At 37.0% G+C, this 27,855-nt stretch overlaps 1 protein-coding gene across 1 annotated transcript; it reads right to left on the bottom strand.

Moving 5' to 3' along the window:
* Nucleotides 1–2,462: 2,462 nt before the first annotated feature.
* LOC128542848 (keratin, type I cytoskeletal 19-like) lies at nucleotides 2,463–5,603 on the bottom strand. The gene is made up of 8 exons (XM_053512976.1): nucleotides 5,058–5,603; nucleotides 4,827–4,909; nucleotides 4,528–4,684; nucleotides 4,021–4,182; nucleotides 3,782–3,907; nucleotides 2,953–3,173; nucleotides 2,840–2,853; nucleotides 2,463–2,724 (listed from the first exon to the last, which is right to left on the bottom strand). The coding sequence occupies exons 1-8, from the start codon at nucleotides 5,499–5,501 to the stop codon at nucleotides 2,678–2,680; spliced, it is 1,254 nt and encodes a 417-aa protein (XP_053368951.1). The 5' UTR covers nucleotides 5,502–5,603; the 3' UTR covers nucleotides 2,463–2,677.
* Between the last annotated feature and the right edge of the window lie 22,252 nt (nucleotides 5,604–27,855).

Here is a 27,855-nt window from a genome sequence, read left to right on the forward strand (position 1 = left end):
CCGAATGTTTAGATAACACTAAGCTTTCCAAGTATCATGTCTTTACTGGTCACATGATAATACCGAGTTAAGCAAACTTGCCTACCATGGATTTTTAAAGTTGTGAAACCTTATGAATGTTCACACAGCTGACCTTACAATGATCATTAAACATACTTACAGTTGCACCAAAACAGAAACAGGACATTAATGTCAACTGAATTATAGATGGTGCTGAAGTTCAACTTGTTTTCCCATGAAAAGCCCCCTTTCTGCCTCAATAAAAATGTAGGCTAGTTGGCAGCATTTTCCTTCACTGGTTCATGTTTACTAGCCACTTTATTCTACACAGACCCACATGTTAATGCAGCAGCTTGGATAACAGCGTTTTAAAGCAGAGCACAATGTCTGCCATGCCTAAGTGATGAAAAAAATGATTAAAGTTGCAATCATTACATAAATTTCATATGTTTAATTAACTTTTTTTCAAACTTTCTTTTATTACTGACTCAGAGAGCTTCTGCACAAAAAAATTCTAATGCACTCATACTTGTTGGCATGTGTACAAATACCAAATAAAATCTCTTGAATTTAGCTATTCATTAAATATCGAGCAGACATGCACTGCCTGTCCCAGAGAAAAGCTACTGACAGTAAAATTAAATTTAGCTTTCATACAGTTTGATGTACAATTTATGTGTGAAAATTATTTCCCCACGCTCCCAGAACCATGGTTTAGGTAATGGAATATGCTCACAGTATCAGGGAAGGGAAAGAATCCATTGGTGTGATAACCTGGTCATTTAGTACATTCAGGTCATCAGCTGACTTAATTTTATTGCCACATAACGTGACACATAAGCAACCCCAGATCATAACACTGCCTCCAGAGGCTTGTACATTGGGTACTATGCATGAAAGGTGCACCACTTTATGTGCTTCCGTTTCCACCCTGAAATTGGGTCAATCTGAACTCATCAGACCACATGACCTTTTTGCATTGCTCCAAAGTCCAATATTTTATGCTATCCTAAGAAACTGGAACATTGTTGCTTGATTAGTAGCACTAATATGTGGTTTTGTCATGTCCATAAAACTGTTTCGTTGTATATGTGGAAATGCTTTTACTTTCAATAATAAACATAGGTTTGTTTGCCTGATGCAGGACAGTAATTTTACTCTGCTGAAATAGTGACTTTGTATAAGGCAGCGTATAATGACTTGAAGTATTTTAAAAATGCTATTAAGAATTTGACAGTAGTTCCAGAATGTTACAGCTTTCAGCAGTAATTTGATGACTAACACTACGTTGCTTTGTATATGCACACCCTGCTTGGCAAAGTTACAAGCATTGATATATGCCCTCGTTTAAGACCAGATGTGACAGCTGCTATTGATTTATGGATTTATTGTTGTGGCATAGAACAGATGAAAGGCCTCTAACTGTGAAAACACTCTGTACTTTGAATGCGAGTTCCTGCCCTTGAGTAAACAGTGCAGCCGCACCTAGTCTAGCCTTTACACAAGCACAAGGACGTTGGTCTAGCGTTGTTAAAAAAGAAATGATCTTAACATTTCTTAATCTTGGAATAAAAAGGACACAATATGAAATTATTACAGCTATTATATATTCTGGGAGATGAATACAACAATTATGTAATTACTGATTAAATTCAATGACAATAAACTTCGTCTCTGCCCAGGAAATCTGAATTTAATTCAACATAATTAGGGACATGTTTTACTGGTAGTGCTTTTTGCACATATCTATTATAAGCATCAGATTTTTGTATTCAGTAATAAAGAAGGTTCAAGATTTAAAAAAAAAAAAAAAGAAAGAAACACTCCCAAGATAATAAATGTTTTTTGTTATTTCTTTCTGAAAACAAAGGTAATATTAATACAGATAATACTAAAATAATGCTTGGTGTGTCCCTTTCATTCTTCCTCCTATGTTGAGGCTCTTTGCTTTTTTTTTTCCCATTTCGCTTTAGCACAAGGTCAAAGAGCACTGCTGATAAAGGGAGGTTGAACAATTTCCTGACTTTTTAAAGGCTAAACTCTGCTTTTCCACTAAGTGTTTTTGTTATGGGTGGTTTCCTGGCGACAGTCTCCAGGTTTTGAAAGGGGGCTTTTGTGAGGGAGCTGTAAGAGTGTGTCCTAACTGCCAACTCAAATTTGTCGTAATGGTGGCAAAGTGGATCAGGCTGTACACCAACTTGGCATGTGTGAACAGAACATTTGATTTACACACTAACTGCACATTCCAAGGTTATTTTTATCTGGTGTTCTGGAGCATCCTAACCATAGTTTTAGATATTCTTAAAAAATGAATGAATAATAATTTATTAATGTAATTTGATAGGCATAGCTTTTAGACTGCAGCTTGCTTTTTATATTGTGCATGTTTATGTCTGTGTACCAAGACAAACCAGTGATTTTTTTAATTCTTGCGATCTAAAAACATCAGACAAGAACAGTAGTGAATTTGCCAGCAGCTTTATTTTTCAGAGACAGTTTTACTCTTTCACAAACACAACAAGAAAGTAGATTCATTCTTTATCAAATTTAAACAGTTATTTCCTGGGTATTATGACCATGGTTGACAATTGGCTATTGGCATACCATAAGCCATGACCCACTGAAACAATGTTTTAGTGTGTGTGTGTTTCTCTGAATGCAGTGCTCTGTCCCGCGCTTAGTGGCGCACGGTGGTGGTGGTGGTAGTGATCGTGCTGGATCCACCTGGGAAAAAAAAAAAACACAATATATTACTGTCTGTAATTTGTTCTGATTATGTAAATAAGCTTGAGAATTCAAAAAGTATATCAATAACCACAAAAAAAGAATGAACCTTTACCTGTGCCAGGAGTCCTAATAAAAGGAGATAAAAAAAGATACTTTAGCTATTATAATGATCAGTCATATTTTTTATGCTTGAGAATGTGTTTACATATCGGATGATGACACTACCTAGATTCTTCCTTCTCCAGGAGGCTTCTGTAGGTGGCGATTTCCTGCTCGAGACGGCTCTTGATATCCAGCAACATGGTGTAGTCGCGGCCCTGCTGCTCAATGCTGGCACGCACCTGTGCCAACTCTGTCTCGAGCATGTTGATCTGGTTCTGGAAACCTGATAGCATAGCGCTGTATCGTGCTTCTGTTTCGGCTAGCGTGTTCTGCAGGGCTGCTTTCTGTATGACATTCAGATCATGGGAATAAAGATGTTGAAGTTGTGAAGATGTGGAAGTTTTTGACAGTGCACAAAAATCTTGGATATTTATTTAGACAAAGTGTCCATTGCATTTTTTATTAAGTCTGCCTCATGCCAAAAGGATTGCATTTAAGCAAGGTCCCGAAATAACCTCTAACTTTTAGATGTCAAAATCAACACATACATGACAGACCATTTTCAAAGTCCTGTCTAAAAAATATTTGGCAAAATTCTCTATGGCAACAGTTGCACCAACGTGCTGCATGTTCACAGCCAGAGATCTTTAGCAGATTTGCCTGCTTTCACCTCAAAATGTCTCCACATTCCTTACTCACTGGATCCTTCTTTTTCTCTGGGATATGGACACAAGTTACCCTTGGCAGTCTTCCTCGCCAATATGCCTCGTTCAGGCCAGCCTCCTCCCATCTATTCCTACAGCCTCCCCTCTTACCATCTTTATTATCCTCATTTGACCTCTTATGTAACTTTTTTGGGAACTATTTCCATGAATGCTATAACACATTCTCTCCTTTAATCTGTCTCTATTTCTGCCATTTTCAGTAGTTTCTACTATTTCTGGAGTCTCACCATGCTTAGTTGCGATTGGAGTTCAATTTCCAAGCCCTGCAGGGTCCGTCTCAAGTCTGTGATCTCTGTCTTGGAAGTCTGAATGGTCTCTGTCTGGATGGCCACCTCCTGGTTTAGTGTTGCCGACTTAAACAGAGGGATAAACATATGTTAGAAAGTTTATCTTGTAGGCCACAAACAATGAATAATAATAATAATAATGACCACATGCCTCTTAAAAATAAAACACCCACTCTCACCTGTTCATTGAACCAAGCCTCTTGGTCTTTGCGGTGTTTTTCTGTGATGGCTTCGTACTGAGAACGAATCTCGTCCAAAACCTTGTTCAGGTCCTGCTGTGGAGCAGCGTCTACCTCCACGTTCACATTTCCAGTCAGCTGAGCTCTCATAGCTGCCAGGTCCTACAACACATACAAGTTGAAGTTACAAATACTCCAGAGTTCACTCTGGTGTTTTCTTTTGCAAAATCCTAAGTGAATGCTTGAAGAGGCCTGCTGCCAAATATGGACAATTTTAAAAATAGCATCTTTTTTTAGCCGACTGATTCTTGGCATAAGACTGCTCTTGGCCTATTCTAAAAGAGCATCAATTCCTTGTAGAATTATCCTTGTTTTCCAAGTGTTTTTAGTGCATTAACAATAATGTCACATTGCTAGTTTTATCTATTCCATAATTTTCCAATTCCTCAAACATATTTATTATCACCTAGTTTGATGCAAAGTTTCAATGATAATGACAATACTAACTTCCTGATGGTTCTTCTTTAGGTAGGCCAGCTCATCCTGCAGACCTTCAATCTGCATCTCCAGGTCAGCCTTAGTCAGGGTGGTCTGGTCCAATAGGCGTCGCAAGTTAGCAATATCAGCCTCCACGGACTGACGCATTATCAGCTCATGCTCGAATCTGATCAGTAAAGAAAAAGGGGTTAACACCAAGTGGTCATTTCTAATTATAGACATTATTTTATGATTTTAATAAAACAGGTATATCTAAAGACTATCTATCTTTACTGTAGATATAGTTTTAATGACTTAGTTGCACCTACTTTGTTTTGAAGTCATCTGCAGCCAGTTTGGAATTGTCAATCTGCAGGAGGATATTGGCATTTTCAATGGTGGCGTTCTTGATCTGAAACAGGGACAATTATTGTTGGACATTATTTACAGAGCAGAACTTATGAATCAGACTGTATGAAAATCACATTTAGACATACAACTATAAATCTACAAGCCATACATCCCACAGTTCTAATTTCGACACAAACTTCTAACATTACCTTATCCTTCAGGTCGTTGATGGTGGCCCAGTATGCGCTGTAATCTCTCTCAGCAACTGGCCCCTTCTTCTCATAGTACTCACGAATCTTCAGCTCCAGTTTTGCATTGGCAGCTTCTAGGGAGCGGACCTTATCCAGGTAGGAGGCCAGACGATCATTCAGGTTCTGCATGGTGGCCTTCTCATTCATATGAACGGTAGCGTCACTGTCCAGGGCAGAAGCCAGGTTGAAGCCACCACCTCCACCCATGCCAATACCACTACCAAAGCCAGAAGACACATTCCTTGCGTATCCTGAGGAGATTCTGGTGCCACCACCGACTCCGGAGACGCTGAAGGCTTTAGGGGCTGAGGACAGTGTGCCCATGCGGCGCTGGGTGACCACAGTGCTTCCACCGTAGCCTACAGGGCCGGTGGAGTAGGAGCTACGTGCGTACATAGACATGCTGACTGATGGATGGCTTCAGAGATAAGCTGAAAGAGGAATTTCAGAGACAGTGAAGCTACCGTGAAGCTAGAATCTTCCTGGAGTGATCCACTGAATCCAGCTCTGGCCCCTCATATAGTCTGAGCCCTGGGGCGTGTCCTGCTGTGCGCGTGTGTGTGCGTTGTGCACGCGTGCATGTGTGTGTGTGTGAGCAAAAGGGAGGGAGGAAGGGGGAGGCCACTATCCACCACAGTGAGGAAACAACTTTGGAATTTGTGTGTGTGTGTGTCCATAAGAGTAGTAACTAAAGAAGAGAGAGTACAATGTGAGAACCAACAGGTTTATACCATGCTTAAAGCAATAAAAGTTTTGAGGGTGTGCATTCTTCAGTGCTTGCCAGCTTTCCTTTCTAAATACCTGACAGAGCTGGAATACACACAGAGTTTAATGTGTGTAAATGGAGTAAAACCTAACTCTAAATCAGATCTGCTTATATTCAAATCATTTACAAAATTAATGTTTTTATTATGGTTATGATGGTTATGATCAGCCAGTTACTTATATCTTTGGTGTGTTTCTGGAAAGGAAAATAAACTCTGCAGTATTTATTGTATTACATTTAACTGTTCATGTATGAAACATTAATCCCTTCACATTACTTAAATGTTGCATAAAGTATGCATATGCCCATAAAGGATTCTATTTAGTAAAAGCATCCTTTTTTTTTTTTAACAACTGACATATTATCAATTATTAACAAATCCAGTGCTGGACAAAGTCCTGCCTGTTGACTGTAAGGTCTTCTATATTACTCTTTATAGCTTATCTGGAAGTTATCAGCAATTGCCTAACTTGTGTTGTACCTGCCTGGCCACATTACAAAATTCAGTTTTAAAAAAAAGGTGTGGTACAGAGACAAACGCGAAAAAAAACCATGATGCTCATAATAATAACAACTTCATATTATCCTTCATATCGCATAGTTATAGCTAAGTTCTTTTTTTTTCAGCCTCTGAAAGCTTTAGTAGCAAATGCATTTTATGGTCAATAGTATATGGACACCTTAGTGTTAAACATCCCGTTTCAAAACCATGGGCATTCTTATATTTACAGTACCAGTCAAAGGTTTGGACACAAGTTTGGATTTATTTTCTTCATTTTAGAGCAATACTCGAAAAACACATTTGGCATTGGGTAATTTAATAACAGCAACAGTCCGTTGTTCTTTTGATACATGAAGGTCAGCTGTTCAGCCGGAACAGTTCTAGCAAGAACAGTATTGGCAAGTGCATTTGCAAAACCCATCAAGCACCATAATGAAACTGGTTCTCATGAAGACCACCCCAGGAAAGCATGACCAAAACTTACCTCTGCTGCAGAGGAGACTCATTTAGAGGTACCAGCCTCAGAAATGACCAATTAACAAACAGCACCTCAGATTAGAGCCGTTATGAAGCTTTACAGAGCATAAGCAGAGACATCTTAATATTAACTGTACAAAGGAGATTTTTGCATCTTTTGGATGCCTTCAGCATTGTTTTACAGTGGAAAGAAATTAAAATCAGGAAAGTCCATGGAATTAGATGGTGTGTCCAAACTTTTGACTGGTAGCGTATAATTGTTTCCTTTTTGCTGCTAGAACAGCACTTAATCTTCTGGGAAGGCTTTCCACCAGCTTTTGAAGAGTGGTTGTAGAACATTGTGCTCATTCAACCACAAGAGCACGTCAGGTTGAGATTATGCACATGACCAGCGAGGAGGCATGGCATGTTATAATTCATTCCAAAGATGATCAGTGGGTTTGAGGGCTCTGTGCAGACCACTTAAGTTCTTTCAGTCCAACATTGGCAAACCGTGTCTTTTTATTTTATACAGGTTTGGTCCCTTCCAGTGAAACAAAATCTTTTTTTTTTTTTTCCCAGATTTCCTCCCTAATTTAGTCGTGTCCAATTCCTCCCTGCCACTAAGGGCCTCCCACATTAAGGCTACTACTACCACTCAGTCGGGAGTGCCAAAGACTATCATGTGTTACCTCCGAATCAGGTGACGCCAGCCGACCGTATCTTTTCGAACTGGGGGTCGGCGTAACACACTTGGAGGACAGCGCTATCCACTCCTTCCACTTGCGCGAGCTTACAGACACCCCGGATTGGCTTTAGAGCCGTGATTACTGTGGGAGCACCAAGTACCTCTCATCCCTCCCCTGTGAGAGAGCTCGGCCAATCAGCTCTCTGGCTGCAAGAGGTTACAGCATCACCTGGGAATCAAACTCGCGATCTCTGGATGATAGGGCGAGCGCTTTACCACTGCACCACTCGGAGGCCCCAAAAACTTAATTCTAGGGTATACAAAGACATTCTAGACAATTGTGTGCTTCCAGCGATCTGGTGGTCTGAAACTTTGGGTCATATAGTATACATTTAGATATTTAGTAGTCCAAAGGATACAATTATATGCATAGTTTTTAAAATTGTGTTGTGGTCAATTATTCAAATGATCATATTTATTTAAGCATCTCTCTTCCTCCTTTAAGTGCATTCTTCTTAATTTTCTTGAAACACTTTATCCTTATCAGGGCTCCCATGGATCCAGAACTCACTTCCAGGAAAAGAGGAGTGAGATAGGAGTACATGCTGGGAGGACATTTAAAGAATACCATACACACACAGACACACACACACACACATATGCACACACAAAGGGGCAATGCACCTACAGGAATCTTCATGGTTAGAAACTGAAGATCTTGGATGAAAGCCATGCCCTCATAATGATTTACACAGAATCAAACCATATCATATAGTTAAGCCATATTCCAAACAATGCTATCTAATTAAAATATCATTTCACATACTTTAAATATTAAGTATTGCAAAGTATGCGAAAAGTTAAGGTCATAAAAGTCACAATAACCTGCTTGTAAAGTTTCCTAAACCCATTTTCAAGCCAGTGCTGTGAGAGACAATCTCTATTTGTCTTATATGTTTATTTTTTCTCTCCCCTGCTATTGTTCACTAGTGAGCTATTTGGTGTGATACGGAGTTCCAGATGTGTCCAAGGGAGGATGGGGGAGAAAAGGCTGGCTAAAGTTCAGAGATGATCTCACCTCCCCCCACCAAACGTTGATGTGAGCCACACTGTGCACCAGTTTTGCTACATACTGGCCACCACTCCCAGAAACTGAAACAGCAGACACACTGTTACACACATGCATGAATATGTTTTATGCTTTAGTATTAATCAAATGTTCCTAGTTTTCTTCTTCTTCTTTATATCAACAAAAACAAGACAAGCCTTTCTGTACACAATCTGTAGTAATCTGTAGGAATGTGAAGCAAATAAGATGAATTACTGCACATGGTGTACCACCCGGTTACTGTGCGCAACAAAAACCTTATAGGGCTTGTCCCTAAAACTTAATTGAGCTTCGATTCTACCTTTGTCTGAGATACTTTAGTGTCTTAAGCTAGCTGAGACTCATGAGAGCCATGATTCATTGTATGAACAACACCCCACACCTTTGTGCTTTCTCCCCTGTGTAGAGGTGTGCTCAGCTCTGGGTGACAGCCGTGATAAGACTTACTCATGGTTCGACTGTGGTCTGTTTGAAAAGTCTGCTGAAAGAGATCTTTTGCATGCTTTTGGGAACAGGCCTGGACAGGCATGGAAATACACGGTTGTTCTAGCAGCATTGATTACATTTAGAAGTCACACTGACCACACCCTTGAGCCTCACAGCCTGCAAATGTCCACCTTGCATGAGAATATTTTTTTCGTAAATTTAGCACTTGTTCCATTGTACAAAAATAAAAGAACAAAATATTTTAAAACATAAAGCGGAACTTGACTTTTCAGGCTAATGATTTCAAACAATAAAAAACCTTGTCCGCCATTGTCTTTAACAGTAGATTGAGAAATACAATTGCATTCCTACGGGTAACATTATTATTTTGTTCCTTCATATGGTATAAAAGTAATAGCATGGGAGAGGCACATTGGCCTGACTTTACTGTGCTTCCTGTCTTTTGTACTTTGATTTTCATGAAACCACCCTCTTAACTGACAAGGTGGCCAATTTGAGACTCATCCTATTTGTAACATTATCAAGATTATATTGATACTAATTCTATTTTGGATTTAATATTAATGTGCAATATGTCTAACTGGATGTGCTTTTTCATTGCCTTCACTTATATGTGCTTTCATGCTCTCCACAGTTAAATCCACATTTAGCCTTTTGTGCAAACCTACTGTTTAATCTACCATAGTGCCATGGTAACTAAACAACACTCAAACTAAATGACCTCTTTCGTATTGTTTTTCATAAGTTCTATTGTTCATGGCAGGATGTGTGAGATTCCATCGTTTTAGCCAGTGTCATAGCCTGTATTAAACTGCAGAAGTTGGCATTCTGCCGCATATTACAGTTTTCCCATGTTGTAAGACTCTGACTCTTGAATCATGTCATAGTAAAAACACACTCAGGTATGGGCGTGTAGAGCCGGAGATGAAATGAAGGGCGACATTGTTCCCAGGCTGGCACATTTCTCTTCGTGCACAAGCAAGGTGTCAAATTTTCCAATATATCCTGGGTGTTTGGAACCTGTTAAATGCCACTGTGACAAATGTGGAAATTCTACATAGTGCTGCTAAAAAGCCCTCGTTTTATATTTTGCTTCCCCCGTGATACGTTTCCTTGCACAACTATAGCCATATATCTTTAATTCTGGTTTTATATTCATTTAAAAAAGTGCCAAGAATTCACATATTTTGTCATGTGTCAAGTTGTCAAGCGAATGATGACAGAAGACTCTCTGTTGATTTATTGCAGAGATGTGTCACAGACAAATGTTGAAATACAACACATTGCATATGCAACTCTTTCTTCTGTACAGAAGCACAGTGTTTTCATGATACAATACATGCAAGAAAAGTAAATCTGTTGGTCAAAAGAATATGCACAGTAGCAGTGAAAGCTTGGTGATTTAGAGTGAATCACACAAGGATTTACCATCCCCAACCGACGGAGCCGAGAGGCTTAGGTAGTATAAATTCCTTATGCTTAGCTCTTGTTATTGCTTGTCTTTGCCTAAAATAGAGCTTTGTATAGTATACACCCATCATAAACACACATTGTGCCATCTTTTAATTGATAAAAAAAAAAATATAAGCCAGGCAAGTTGTTTAATTATAACACTATGTGGTACAAAATGAAGATGTTCATAAACAGTAGCTAAGGTTATGCTCTGAGAGAATAATCACTTTTCATATTAATACATTTATAGCTAGTTGTTCCTACAAGGGGGGATCGAGGCAAATTGGACTTTTGATTGTGCTGAATAACAGTTATGAGAGTAAAAATCTGTTTTTCTGTCTGTGCAGACCACTTAAGTTCTTTCAGTCCAACTTTGGCAAACCATGTCTTCATATTGTATACAGACACACTGTTTTGCTGGAACAGGAATCATCATGATTAAAAACTTGAGATCTTGGAGAAAAGCCATGCCCTCATAATGATAAAACGATAACACAAAATCAAACCATAACATATTGTTAAGCCATATTCCAAACAATACTATCTAATTAAAATATCATTTCACATATTTTAAATATAAAGAATGCAAAGTATGAAAAAAGAAAAGGTTTTTGTTTCTCTATGCAATCCCCTTTTACACCAATGCACTTATCCCAGTGTTACAATAATGCTTAGATACCATCAAGATAGAAGGTTTTCTCAGTACACCAGTGCCATGATCAGACTCGCTCCATAGAAACTTTGTAAATGGCATGTGTAAACAGCTTATATCGAGGACGGGACTGTATGGGGATGTGGCAATAACGCCGAGCAAAATTCTTGTACTGTGCAAGAATGGTGAATTGGGAACTGGTGAAAGATTGTTCCCACTAACAGATGCACCTCTTCTGCAAGTTGGCAACAAGTTGTGTGTCGATAAGGATCAGGCATTCCACTCAATAAATGTTCACAGGAAAGACTGCAGTGGGCTGCCTTGGGTGTGATTGTCATTCACAGATGTAGCCTTCTTTAAAACAGTTCCACCATTCTTAGTGTGCTTAAAGTCATAGTTTGATTTGAATGCCTCTTGTATATTATTGTATATTATTGTATATACTGTAGGCTTAATTCCAATACAGCTTGAAGTGATTTTTTGATTCACCCCTGGTCATTTATATTCGATTTAAAACCTTGCAGATATAAAGATCAACTCATTAGGTTTTTATTAATATATAATCAATTCATTAGGCTTTTACTGGCCATAAGGACTCATTAGGAAGATAAAGAATTGTCATTGGGAATAATTTAATAATAACAATTATATTATTGTAATTAATAATAACAATTATAATTAATCGTTTACAAAGCCACTTGACTGAGCATCTTAAATGAAGTTAGTTCATGTCTCACCAAAAAAACTGCTTTCAGCTCACAATTTTACTGTCCAAAATGTCACTAAAATGTAGTAATTTGGATGAACTGTGGAAGAAACCACATGATTATTATAATCTATTAAAACCTTTTTTTTTTTTTTTATTCCAGATGGAGCTGCTCATAGAACCTGCAGCAAGTTTAAAAATGCACAAGTGGTGGTGCACCAATTCACTAGCCAGCACTGCTTGCAGATGCAAAATCTGCCTGGAAGAGATTTCAGAATGCAATTTCATCAATTAATAACTGATGCAAAAAATATGCAAAAATAATATGTAGAAAAGCCATACACATTTTGGGGGGAAATCCAATGAAGTAAATATGTTTAACTATGTTTAGGAGTGAAAATAAAAGCTTTTCTATGTAAATTATGCAACAAGAACTCAAGGCTAATTTACTGTGTAATATATAGAGCCTTCAATATTTTGCCACTAGTAAGCCAGACTTTCTTGCATTTTAATTATTCTTGAAAAACAGTTCTCCAGGCTTCATGGAAGACTTTCTGACATTTTTGGCACGTTTTTATATACATCTTCAGTCTATTGCCTGTACCTGAGCAGTTTCAAAGAAATGATTTTGTTTGTTAAGGTAGACAGTGACCTATAAATCATACAGATCCAAATGCATGAATCAATGAGAAACAGGTGCAGATGATGACAGATGATTAGTATACTGATGATGTAAGATACTGAGTGGTTGGAACAGACGAGATGGGACATGAGGTTACTTTTGAGGTTGTTACATAATCAACCAATTTTGATCTTTTGCCTGTTGCAGGAAAAAAACTTCAATTTAATCGGCATTATTGAATTTTATTTAATATGGAGAAATAAGGGGTGGCTCAAGAGTTTTGCACAGTACTGTATGCGCATTAATATTTGCAGAAAATATTTCAGCCAGCATTCAAGCCATTTATGAAGATCATAACAGTGCACGGCTTCACAATATCAATTTAAATTCATTTTATATATAAATTTTTCATGCACATTTGAATATCACTCATTACCCGATGATGTGCTCTACATTTTCAGTTAAACTACCTAGTTTATTTTTTGTTGATTTGCAGACATGAGATTCCTCCTACATAAAGTAGATAATAAGGCCTAATAGCAACCATTTGGAATGGACCTGGGTGGTGCATGTTTTTGTTTCCGAATACCTGAAAGCTGAGCTTTGTGAGATCTACACCCATCATCCTGTATCATTTTTCAAATTTTTTCTGTAAGGAAAGACTATAAGCCATGTTGTGGTTTCATAAATACTTCCTGGAAAATGATAGGTCTAAAGGTAGGCTATTTTTTTCTCAATTAAACAGAGCAAAGTAAAAAATATATCGCACAGTAACTGAGTAAATGTGTGCCTGATGAATGTGAGTTCATATTTACTTTAGTCCATTTCAAATATTAGTTATAATAGCTTTTGCCTCTTGCCTAACCGGTGATACACCAACCACTGTGTAAATATATGAACAACACCCTAAATGGAGCCTCACTTGTGGAGCCACAAATTTATTCAGGTGACACTCTGACAGGGGGAATTAACAAGAGTAAAAAGCAACAAATACTTGCACTCTTGTTACAGTGCTTGAGGTAATAATTTACTGTTCATTGCCATTTTTCAAATGATTAAATCAAAATACTTTATTTTTATTTTAGTTTTTTTTATTAAACATTCAACTACTGTCCATTAATGTTCAATCACTCTTATTTGTAAAGTGGGCATGACTTTTTTTTATAACTGGCACAGGTTGTTTAAATTGCACGTTGGTAGAATTACTCTTGCTCCACAGGTACTACTCAACAAATTAGGGGAGGGATATAGGTGGCTCATTGGTAGATTTCTCATCTGCCATGCGGAGACCTGGGTTCAATTCCCAGCTAATGCCCAACTCCCAGTCATTATAGCAGTCCCAAGTCCAGATAAAAATGAGCGGTTTGCGTTAGGAAGGGCATTTGACATAAAACCTGTGCCAAGCTTGTGTGCGGATCGGATTGTCCGCTATGGCGACTCCTTGCCGGGAGCAACCGAAAGACCAACAATAACTCAATATCGTAGTCTCCATCAAAAGCAATGCATTTTTTGCCATCATTTATTCCAACTCTTGAATCCTCCTTGCAAACCCACTGTTCTATAAAATGTTTATGAGATGACACCATTGACACTAGCAATGTGCACAGATAGATGAGGAAGATTCATGATGTGGAAACGACAATTTAAGACAAACCAAACGGTGGGAGACCATTGAGAGCAACAAAGGGGATTTTCAAAAAGGACTTGAGAGTTGGGTTTAGTGATGCCGCAAACATGATGCCTATGTTTGCATGTGTGATTTGAATGACTATTTGTAAATATTATAAAATGTTATTGTCACTAAATTGAAGTTCCTTTTGCTACAGCCCTCGTGTTAACGTGTTTAACTTTGGAAGACTGTACTCAATTTTAAAGTCAGTATGTGCAAAATGAAGTCCGCTGCCAAGAGTGTCTTCTTTTGGCACCAGATTAAACATTGATTTATAACAGTACATACAGATAAGCATCATTAAATCCGTTAATCAAGCATCTTCAGTTTTAATTTCACTCTTAGAAACCACATGACAATGAGCAGTTATGTGATAATTATGTGAGCCACATTCCACAGAGACACTCGCATTTCATAACTCAACATCCAACGTGTACAAACTGTACATATACAGGTAAGCCTTAAACTAGGTAAGTGTACTAGACTAGCTAGCTTCATTTTAAGTTCTCTTTTAACTTTAAGATGTCACTATAAACAATATAATTTCCTGTTGTGTTATAAATAAATCAGAGTGCTTTACTAAATAGCTGACTATGTGATTATAAACATGTATAAATTAATATGAGCTAGCTAGTTAGCTAGCTTATGAATCAAGGAAGAATTTTTTTTAACCTGAATAAGTGTTATCTTCTTGATTACCAAGTTTATTCAAGTCATGTGTTTATTTCACCTGAGTGGTCTGTACTCATTTGAACTCTTTTCACCATTAAAAACTTGCTTGGTGTGTTTCCTCTGTGTATTCTGGTAGGTTTCTTCCACAGTCCAAAGAGATGCAAGACTAGTTTTGTACTGTAACACGCACACACATTCACAGTGCGTGTGTTATAAACCTTCATAAGTCAGTGTGCCAAAAGACATCAACCTGTGTACATCGGGAGCTGTGCAACTGATGCTATTCTGACCAGCTGCATTATCGCATCTGATATTTCATCACAGACAGCAAGTTAGAACAAGGAGGAATTGTGAAATTCTGAGTGAAATTGGGCAAATCTGACATGATTCGGAAAGTTTACGGTGATGCTGCGATTAGTTCGGGGTGTTTTGAGTGGCACGTGCACTTCAAGAGTGAAAGAACATCACTGAAAGATGATCAGGAAGACCTTCCCTCCATAAAAACTCAACCCCCCATAAAGTCGAAACTATTTGGCAACTTGTGCATGATCAGAACAATCCCCAACATTGCAGCCATTGTTGGTTTGTCAACAGAACAGTCCGGGCAATCCTCATGTGATATGAACATGCGCCGTGTTGCAGTCAGGTACATCCCCAGGCTGCTGACCCAGATGCAGAAGAAACATCGCATTAAAGTCTGCCAAGAACTCCATCAGTGTGCAGTAGATGACCCGTCCTTCATGTCAAGGATCATTACCAGTGACAAAACTTTGGTGTATGGTACGACCCCGTGACAAGCAACAGTCACAGTGGAAGAGTCCATCATCTCCATGATAAAAAAGGCGAAGCAGATCCGTTGGTCTACCAAGTGCATACTTTTCATCTTTTGTAGCATTCGCAGCATTGCGCCAGGGGCCAGACTGTCAATAGTGTATTCTACTGCCAGGTTATATGGTGTCTGAGTGAGACTATACAGCAAAAAAACAGAGCTTGTAAACAGAGCTAATATCGAAAGCCCCTTCTATTCATTTTAAAGGGGTTAGATTTGATCTAAGATGGTTAAAGGAAAAGGGTTTTTGATGAAAGATTGCTATTATTTCATTAACAAAGGCTTTTTAACTCTTTGTGTTTTAATAGGAACTGTGACTAAAGTGACATTTCCTTTTAAAGCATAAGGAAAGCTATGAGTGCAAAACAAATGACCGTGATATTTACGTATTAGAATGATATGAATAAAAAACAGTAGAGCAACTGTTCATTAGGTCACGGCCATGTCAGTGGACAGAGTAATTGGATTAGAAGAATCTGTCCACAACTACATACACATAGAACATAGAACAATCTGTCCACCACTACATAAAGAGGGTCATTATAGTAGAGGAGGATTAGGAGGACTAAAGACTTCAAAGATTTACAAAGACAAATGCACATTTAAGAATCCAGCAGTGCAAAAAGCACATGTTCTGGACTGCGCATGCGGGAAATATAATGAGTCATCCTTCAGCATATTCCCGAGAAATTGATGATAGCATGTTTGGAGTAACACATGCTGTAAAGAATGCTTGACCCTACAATGAGATTGTACAGTGGCTCTGGTGGGTTTCAGCAAAATCTCCAACGCAGCTAAATGTTAAAAATACTGAAATGCCTTAGATCTACATAACAATTTTTCTTAATCCTTTTATTCTTTGAATTAGCTTTTTCATAAGAAACAAGAATTTGTCGTGTTTTTATGCACTCAATTATCCTCTCTGCCTCATTACTTTTCTCAGTGGTTTGTACATTGTAGACACATTATCTGCACTTGTACTATCTGCTGTAAACTAAGTAATTAAAAACAATTATAGCTTAATTTGCAACCCTGTCATTAACTATCTGTCTGTAATAAAAATACAGGGAAGGGGGAGGGGCAGAATCAGGAATCGACCAGGAATCGAACCGGGACCCTGGAGGTGCAAGTGTTAACCACTAAGCCAATCTGCGACCTAAATAGTATTTTAATGACATTTAAAATATTTCGAAGTTGTATATAAGAACTTTACAAAGATTCGTTTTTTGGAATAGCTGATATACTGTAAGTGCTGAGGCTCTACTTCACCTGCTCCTTTGGACAAGACATTTTTTGTCGTAAACAGACTATAAACATACACCATTTAAAGTAATACAGCTCAGTAGATATTGACTAATAACGATGATTCATCTGAGAACACCTCACTTTACTCAGACAGGGCATGTTAAAAACAGTTTTCTAGTGCAGTTTTTCGAGTTTTCTGACTGCTACGACACCCATTGTTTTCTGATACAACACATGAGACAGGGTAGCAAATTGTTTACATAGCATAACCCGATGGCAAATCTCAGACTCATCTACTCCACTCATAGCAACACACCCACTGCATTGCTCAAGCACATCTTTCATTAGTCTCTACAAGCTGTGTGTGAATACTCAAAATGACAAGCCACTTACATTTGTTAATGAAGTGTGAAGGCTTTAGGCTAATGATTTCGTTCTGTTCATTTTTGGAAATAACTTTGTTATTGCCATAGTTACCTTGGAAGCAGGCCATAATCCTAACATAAACTCTAATAGAAAATGCATGTGCATTATTATAACTTAAAATAAAACAACTTGTTACTTAAAATGAAGTCATGTCATAGTCCTGCTGCTAGAGAGATTTCCCAGGTTGAAGGAAACGTCTTACAGTGACATAAAAAAGTGTTTGCTCCCATCCTAAATTTTTCACTGTGGCTGAATTAAAACAGTTCTGCAAAGAAGAGAGGGCCAAAATTGCTTCACAGCGATGTGAAAGACTTTCTGGAAGTTTTCACAAAGGCTTGATTGCAGTTCTCACAGTGTGTATGCTTAAATGATTAGTTAGATGACAAATTAATCTAATCAGGTCATCTTCACAGCAAGCCATTTATCTCTAAATGTTTAATACTATTATATCACATTGGTAAATAAAATGTTACATTTTAGATCAGTAATTAAATGCAGATATTTTATATAATTATTGCTCAAGAAGTGTAAGAACAAGGTCTGGGCAATAAGTGCTAATAAACATGACAGCTTTTGCAAATTGGATCAACGACATGTGTGTTGGCCTTAAAAAATCTTAATTTTTTTCCATACTTTATGGTTTGGTTAACATTTGCAAAAAAAAAAAAAAAAAAGCTCCTTAGCTGTAATGACAACTTTTTTTCAAGTCATTTCACAAATCATTTGATACTATTGTTTTTTTAAGACATCCATTATTAACCATGACAGATTAACCACTGTTTAATTGACTGCTTAGAATTATTGGGTAAAGGTATTCTGCTATACTGTACCACACCCAGGCTCCAAGGTTTGTGCCTTAGGTTATATGACATCTGATAAACAGACCAAGACAGTCCACATATCTGAAATGACATTTGTATTGCATAATTGGAGGCTTTCCCAGATGACATTCAAAGGAACAACGCCCGAACATCTAACACAGACACACAGATGACAGTTTGTGGAGATTTTTTATTATTTCTTCACCTAGAGTTGTGGGCAAAAGTTTTAGAAACAATATATGCCATGCATTATAGTTAAAAACAGGTGGTTTTACTAATTACTTTGATTTTGCTGAAGAGTGATGCTAATTAGAATCAGCTGAATAAGTTAATAAATAAAACCAATATGTGGCCAGACATTTACTTTCTGGAGCCGGGGTATCAACCTCTGCACACAAATGGCAAAAACTTCAGGAAGCAATCCAGTAGGCATGAAATCAGCAAGTAACACCAGAGTACTGCAGATGTCTTTTTAAGTCCGTACCTAGGCAGATCCATCAAGTTTTGAGGAATAAAGGACTTTATACTAAATGTTGACTGTTGTATAGCAATTTCATTGTTCGCAATAGCAAATTATTCTTATTAATCATAAATTAATTATTAAAAAAATTATAGTAAAATGCCATTAAAAATGTTATTTTACTTTTGTTTCAATACTTTAGGCCACCACTGTACAGCTTTTGCAAGCATTTTTTTAACCATTCTTTTACTTGCCTCGGAATCCTCACTCCATTCTGTAGTTATCAAGCCCTCTGTGAAGGAGTAAATCCTTGCTTATACTGTAGCAATGGGAGAATTAGACAAGGACATGTGGTGACATTCTGTCAGTGTTGCTTGGCACTGTCTGCATTGCCAGACACTTCGAAATCAGCTTTGTGAAATCTGACCTATATGCCATATTTGTTAATTGGAACTGTGACTAAAGAAGGCTTGCAAATTTCAGAAACTGAAAAATCGTGTCTACCGCCCCTAAAAGGTCTTATAGAGCCCATCCATGAGGGGCGGGGCCTTTTGGTGGGACACATCAAAGTTTAGAATTTTGGTCATTACGGTAGAGACATCAGACCATGTTAGTTCGTCCTGATAAAAATATTGTTGGGTACAAACCTTGTGTTGGGACTCTTGTTCATGTGCCACCAAAAGAAGTTCAATCTTGGTTGGAACAAAATCTAAAATCTAAACTCTATGGTTGAGAACAAAGGGTTCTTCTGAATGTACTCCACTGCTCAAAGGCAGCAGGGTGTTTTCCATCTGGACTTCAGAGGACTAAGAATGTCATCCTTTCAGATGTTATAGTGTATATGCCCTGCAACCACAGGACTGGTTTACATCATCAAATCATGTGTAATTCATAATTCCACATGCTCATTACCACAAATATAGATTCTTTTTTATCTTGTTTGCCAATCAAATCCATGCAAGGGTCTACAGTATGTGCTGTACCAGCTCCTGTTGAAGATACTTGAGTCACTGATTGAAGCTGCAGCAGTTATTCTCTTTGCCATTATTTACAGATTTTGGAAAGGCACAGTCGGATCTCTTCACTAATACGAGAACGATTACCTTCAATAACATTACACAAGGCTATAGTTTTGACCCTCTATTGAGGTCTATAATCTAGCAATGTTCACCTGTTGCATGCTGTCAGGTGGAAACTGCTTTCTGTATGGCTTTATCAGTCTCTCACATTATTTTGTCCTTTCTTCTTTGCAATATTGCTTTGGTTCATTGAGTTTTTTAGGCATTTGCTTATGCACAATTTTGTTAAGTCCTGCCACAGCATTTCTATTGGTCTGGACCTTGACTAGGCTATTTAAAACCTTGATTATTTTATTCTTTAGCCATTCTGGTGTAGATTTACTGGTGTGCTTCAAATCATTGTCCTGGCCAAATTTTGACCAAGCTTTAGCTGACGGACAGATACTGTGGCGTCCACTGGAAACCATCTTTAATGCTTTCCACTTGTTTATAATCCTTCTCAAAGAATAATGTTGACTTCCAAATTGGTATGTGCTGTTTGTTCAAGGTTGTTATTGACTAATGATCAGATGATTTTTATTAAGTTTTTACACATGAAAAACCCCCATACAATCAAAAGAGGGGGCACTAACTTTTACACGTGACTGTAATCTTTACTTTAATGATTTCACACTGTGGTTAAACCTAGGCTTTCTGTCTCTGGCTCTTTTTTATGCCTAGTAGATGCTCCACATAGTATTTAGACCACACAGTGGCAATTTAATGATCAGGTCATTTGCACACTCAGCACGTGGGTGCATTTGCACAAGACGGTATCAAGAAGGTATCCAAATGATTTTCACCATCCCTGAAGGTTATCTGAGGTACTGCATACCAAACCACAGTTATATGTTAGAATAGCAATTTAGCCCTTTTATAGCATAGCATGTTCTTTCTTGTATTGTCTTGTTTTGTACTCCTCAGTATTATGCTTATCTATGGAAATTTCATGCAAAGTGCATGAAATAGTCATATAACCTTTAGAAGGTGTATTCACGTATAATAAGATACAGTATATTATCAAATTATATAATAGTCAAAACAAGTCAAGTAGGCTTTTATTGTCATTGTAACCATATACAGTTCAGTACACAGTGAAACGAAACAACGTTCCTCTAGGACCAAGGTGCTACATGCATGCAAAAACATAAATTAACAACACAACATAAATTAACAATACACTTTAACGGAACCAGTTAGATAACTATGAGATCTAATTAGCCGAATAGCTCATACCCAGATAATATGTGTATATACATCCATTGGGAGCAGTTTTTCTTTTTTAGCTGTAAATTGGGTCCATTTTTTTCTTAGTCCATTTTTCTTAATGCTCATCATAAACATTAAGTTTCAACCAACTGGGCCAAAATTAGAGAAAAAGCTTTTTAATAACATGATTTAGATTGAGTCAAAGTTAAAGATAAAGAATGGACTTCAGATTAAAGACCACAGTCTCTATCCAGTTATCCTAACCTCCAGCTATCGTCCAGTATAAGGCTGGAATAAGTGCTCTTCATTACTTGATACGGTTGAATTTTTTATTGTTTGCACAGGGGGTGTGACATTTGAAATCTGTCCAGTGCATTGTTTTCTTTGCCAAACCCATTTTGAGCCAAATATGTGCTTGTGATACTCCCTTCATGAGGAATAGGTATGCTTTAAAGATGGTCAATACCACTACTGCTTATCATCTCACCTCACACTCCATGGCCACCCATACTGCTGCAGTTTGCACATTGCACATTCCTTATACTTTATACAGTTTATTTATACAGTTATATTGTAACAGTATTACTACATATTGTAGATTTTATATTTTACATTCTTTTCTAGTCAAATTTGTATTTTGGATATGTTTCATTATATTAATCTGCACTGTATTTGTAAGACAACTTTCTATAACAGCATTGTCATTTCAGCATGATGTTGGATCATATTTGTATAATGTAGAACACTGAGACTTATTTATACATGTGTATCACAAATTTACTCTGCACACCCCCATATGGTATTACCTGCTGTTCTAAGAAAGCTCATTTCAGATGAACAGTCCTGCTCCAACAGGTTGGATGAGTAGGTTTCTACAGAAAAAAATTCATATCTAGAAATTTGCATGTCCAGCATTCAATACAAGGAAAAATTTCAAGTGTCAAATGTATTTATTTTACAAGTTTTTACCTGAAAATACTTCTAAAATAATGGTTAAGTGACTGTTTTTTTTTCTAGGACAGGGTTCCTACCCATTATGACAATGACCTGAATAAAGAAGTTCCTGAAATGGAATGAGTGCCCTTTGAAAAGGTTCATAGTGATGGTCATGGATATTATTTATGATATTATTATGTCACTGAAAATACGGGCATTTAACTGGAAAGAAAATACAGGCAAAAATGGAAATGTGGGGATATTTACAAGCCTTATCACATACAGGACAAATTCTTACCAAGCATTTAAAAGTCAGATGCAAGCAGACACTCTTTAAACAGCAACATGCCTTTATCTTCTAAAAGCTATGGCACCAAGACATTTAGTGTGTATGAATGTGCTGGGGACCAAGAAACCTACATTTCATCCTCCAGGCCAGTGCTCATGATCCAGCTGTGCTCATGGGCACACTTTTGCATTTTCAGGCAACAAAAAAGCCATAATCTTTCTAAATAAACATCTGCCATCCTCTATTCAGAAGATTCAGTCTTTGGAAAGTAGTTAGGCTGATCTGGAGAGGAAGCTTAAGGAGTAAACCACACTGTGCCATTCCATGAGTACTCGAAATACTTGGCCACCATTAAAAGCTTACAAGACCAGCTAAGATTAGAAAAATGGTGGAAGTGCTCATGTCGAAATGGATGTACCATTATAATATATGTTGGACAAAAGTAAGCCTGAAATTACACTTTTTTAATTAAATTTTTTTCCCCAAAGCTGTTTCACAAGGGTTAAATAGATTGTGGTTAGTTGGTGTTTAATGAAAACGTGTTACAAATGTAACTCATATAAGGTCAGCATATAAAGCTTATCTGAATGAGATGTGATAATAAATGTGACAGATCCAGTGTTGCTGCATTTTTAAGTAAAGCAAGAGCACTTCTTTTTGTTGTTGATTGTTGGATTGTGTCAGTATTCAGCTGATTAGTTGTATCAGACATGCTCCTGTTTTAGAGCTGGAACAAAACCTTGCAGCTAGAACTGATTTGGACAAATAAGGTTGTCTACCACTTCTGTAAAAAGACAGCCATGTTTAATAATGTAGTGTATTTGCTGCTCATGTCTTTAGCAGCCGGTTACTAGCATAAAGCATATTGTCTAACAGTGATTAGAATCACTAGCATTAGCACATCTCTACCTCTTATGTTAAGACTTATTTAAAAATTGCTGAACATTTCAGAACCAATTAAGTGAGAAAAATGTGTGGGTTAGGAATATGCTTTTTTTTCTGCCTTAATCCATTACTAATCTGTTTCCTCACTTAAGGTATGATTTGGAGATAGCTGTCCGTGTATCAGTGGTGGAGGAGGAGACTGCCTACCTCAGGATGTTTGTGGATGAGATTACCTTAATCCGCTCAAGTCTGGAAATGACATGTAAAAACCTGCTGGAGAAACGTGTCCTTTTTAAAAAGAACTATAAGAAGGTACTGCCTAAGGAGGTATCATGTTTTTTCTATTTGAATACTTAAACTGTACACAGATCAGTCACAACAATACCACCATCAAGTTTAATAACAATTACATAGCAGTAAACTGGTGACAGGATCATGGGCACTCAAGGCTTATCCATGCCTGTGCGGACAAAAGACTAGCACGTTTGGTACGATCCCACAGAAAAGCTAATATAGAAAAAACTACAAAAAAAAAAGAAAGGTAATAGAACACCCAGTGCATCACAGCCTGCCACATATAAGGCTTAACAGGCAAATAGTTTTAGGTTGTTAATCTGGGATTGAGCATCAATGAAATGGTAATAATCTGAAAGCTATTAAGTCCTCTATATGAAGTGAACTAGTGAACTGTTGTGAAATAAAGAAGCCATCGGGTTTTAAGCATCAACGTTACTATAAGGCACACAGAAAGTCAGTGCTAAAATCTAAAGTCCTACTGTTACTCTTTTTGTTATAGAATCAGTTCTTTACAAATTAAAAAGTTTTGCTTCACTGAAGCTCAAATGCTTGCAAACGCAGCTAACACTGCAGCTGATATTCCCACTCATGCTGTGCCTACCTCTTTTACTGTAAAGAAAGGTGTGTCTGTCTTCACATTTGCCCTGGCATTCCAACACTGCCTGCAAACTCAACCCAGGCACAGCTCGCAATATGCTGTGTGCATGTTTCATCATTTTCCCTCAAACTTAAAAACTTTTATTTAAAAGTTATACATGGGTTAACTAAATGTAATAAAATTTCCCCGGTGAAATTTAATTCATGATCACTTTAAATGAAGTGCAGAAAAAGACCAGTGTATTGTATCTATTACTTTAGTTATTGATACAGCCTGTAAAACACAGATAGGGTGTAAAGTACATGATCTGGCTACAAGGTTCAAATTTAAGCTGGTTCTGTTACTATGTACTGCCAGCTCCAACGAAGTTAACCAAAACACTGAGGTCTCACTAAGGGAAACAGTGTATGACTAATGCAGTGCACTTTTCCTTCCTCCCCTTAGTTGTTTATGCTCTGTACTCTTTTGCAGTTTTCTCTTCCATTACAAACACAAACTGGTGGTTTTGCATTTTAAATAATATTACTACATTTTTAGAATAATGTTCGACAAACTAAAGTTATGTTTTGCCAACTATAGTTTACTATGACCATGGCAATTATAGTAACTTTGGTATAATTTTCATATTCATCCTATAACAGTTAACATAACTAAAGAGATATCATAACTAAAGAATAATAAACAGTTACTGCGAGCTGTGACTAAACATCTATTATGTGTAGTTGCCACATAAAACCCAAATTATATTTTAATCATATTATGGTTTAGCATATAGTAATTGTATGGAATTATTTATCAATTCTTTGTATATAGTCATTGTGTGGAATCACAGTTTATTCCTGGTAAAATCATTTAACGTTGGTTAATAGTCATAAAAATGCAGACAGTATCTGGTGATAAAAAAAAAGTTATGAAAAGAGAGAAAGCAGGGCGAATCTGGTTCAACAAGACGTTTTTAGTTATTATTGGATTATTCAGTCTGCCCCCTAATGGTGGAAAGTAAAGAGTATGGGTGCGGTCAGTACACATCTGGTCTACTGTAAGAATTTTTAGCTGTGAAGTAAGAAGATATAAATAAATTCTGGAGTTATTTATCTTATATGGCGATCCTGTTCATCTAATTAGCAGAACGTGATGAAAGGAGTCGTCCCTACAATTACACAATGACTTCCCTTTGTGATAATGCAACATGACAAGGTAGGAAGAAAAAAAGATTAAGTGCAAACACTGCTCAATGAACGTTTCATGTATAAAATTTTGTGCCAGACGTTGGATAGTACAAGAGCCCCCAAAATTATCAGTTAAATAATTCATTTATCATTCATTTATTAATTTATCTTCTATGATGCTTATCATTTGTATAGGGCCGTGAGGGGCCTGGAGCCTATACCCGGTGTCAATCGATCGCAAGGCGAATAAATTTTCTTCATATTTTTGTTTTTCTATCTTTAAGCTTTTGAAAGATAATTCCTTAGTAGGCCTTACATCTGAAACGCTACCTTGATTTTTAGAGTTTTCAGACGGGCATACCTAAAATCTTGACCATGCCAAACTCAGCGTACCATGACACTGAGTGGAACCACATGAAGGGAAGAACAGCAACAGCAAGAACATCAAAGTTTGGAAATGAAACATTTGCTTTAATCACATAGTGTGATTTTTGAGGAATGTTGCACACTGTATTTTAGTAATACACGTTCAGCTACTTAAACAGAAAGTAGGCCTACATATAATCATCTCTACACATAATCATCTGTTATTTATCATCCTAGTAACTTATTGAATGTAATTAAATGTAAATGTAGTGCTACTGACAATTAGATCACACACATGCTTTAAAAGGAAGCAAGATAAATAGAGTTTACACTGGAATTTGGCTTTATCTAAATAGGCCCTTACCCCCCTCAACACACATGCATACACACACACACACACACACACACACACACACACACACACACAAAGATTCTCCTTTCAGTATTTATAAGTATGCCAAAAGACAACTCAAGACTACACAAGATATATATTATATATATATATATATATATATATATATATATATATATATATATATATATATATATTATATATATATATATTTGATCACAATGGAATAATATGTGTCTTCCATTGTTATTTAATCGAACTGGCATCCATTTTAAATCCATGCAGTGTGTTTGCTGTGTCTTTTAGGGGCTCAGATACATGAAGCTGCTGGAGGCCAGCTGACAGCACCCTCTATAGACCTAAGAAGACTCTGACAAAGCTCTGAGAACAGTATGAGACAATATGGCAGCCAAGAATCAATACATCAAACAAACCATAAAATTTAACTGAAGAAAAGTAAACCATTTGCTTGTGCAAAATATCTTTATTTTATTTTGTGAGCCGGTTCCATAAGAAGATCGTCTATAAGTCTATGAGTAAATACTTCATATCTTAGGTTCCTGCTATGGAAAAAAAAGTTTGTCAATCAGACTGATGATTTGGAGAACATGACTTCAGATCTTAAAATGTTGAAGAGCTCCTTTCATAGCTTGCAGATTGACCTTGAGACCCAACACAATATGGTAAGCACTTGGTTTTATGGGTTTCCAAGGAGTGGCTGGCTCCATCTGCCACACACAGACAAAATTACTCCTCCTTCAAGTTAAACAAAAGTATAATTTTTCAAGCTTGCAGCAACATGTAAATGGGGGAAGGACTGGCTGGCCTTTTCCATTGTACAAAATACCACTTTTCAGCCTTAATGAGTGGTATGCCATGATGCATCAAGCCCAACCCTATCCTTGCCAACATTTATGACTTTCTTGCATGGTAGGAGAACAGTACGAAAGAGGAAATAATATTACAAAGACATTTTTTTCTCCAAACATCTTCTAGATCAGGACTGCCAAAATCATTACTTTCTTGGCAATAGCAAGGGAAACTTGGATTATTCTTCACCTTATTTAAATCACCAGTTAATACATGAGCAGGAAATGTGGAGGACTGTTCTTAAACATGGATGTAGGGATTTCTCCATCAGATGCCTTAAATAATAAAAGTTAAATAGAATTAAAATAAGAAGGTGTATATAAAATGGAATGCACATTCATCATAAAGATGGCATTGTCATTTTCTACATAATAAGTATTTTTAAACTTGTTTTGTTCTTATTCCTCTAGTGCATATACAGTGTTTTAAATAATATTACACATGAGGGAGTGCTGTTGTACTGTATATCAGCATATACTGACAGCACAACCTAAGTGTGATATTGCTTTTGTACAACAGTTCTACAAATGAAACTTATATATACTTATCTACTAATTATTATTTGTTAGTTTTTTAAACCAGTTATTATCTTCAATCAACACATATCCCTCCAAAACGGGCAGAACCAGCGTTCTTAACTATACTTATATGCTAAATACTCTAGTAATAAAACAATTATTAGCCAGAGGCATCATATAATATTTTAAGGAAGCACAATTCCATGTCGGTGTCATCTAAAATTTTGTGACAAATAGATTAACTTAATGATAGCAAACAACAACAAGCTAATTTTAACACTTATGTTAATTACTCATGATTAATTACAAGTGGAATTTCTGAAGCTATTAGTGACTTCCACATTTATCAAAGTCATACTGTCGACATGAGCTGAGATATTAAGTTATTCTTAGGTTGTGTACCAGCTCGTAATATCTATAGCCTTATATCTATATCTATTTAGTTCATTCCAACATTTCCAGTTGGAGATACCCTAAACAGAGAGGGGTGTCTGTAGGGCAGCATTCAGACTTCAAATAAGAATATAAACACAACGAAAAGCATTTTGGTTTCAAAATTGCATTAGTAAGTTTGGAGCAAAAAGGGTTGTGTTTTTGATTCCAAGAACAGAAAAGGTACAGAGGTGAAACTATCATAATATGAGCAGTTTTTCTGCAAAAGGTACTGGGGCATTGTGCGTCTTCAAAG

This window comes from Clarias gariepinus, chromosome 15 (assembly GCF_024256425.1).
Source record: "Clarias gariepinus isolate MV-2021 ecotype Netherlands chromosome 15, CGAR_prim_01v2, whole genome shotgun sequence".
Taxonomy (NCBI): domain Eukaryota; kingdom Metazoa; phylum Chordata; class Actinopteri; order Siluriformes; family Clariidae; genus Clarias; species Clarias gariepinus.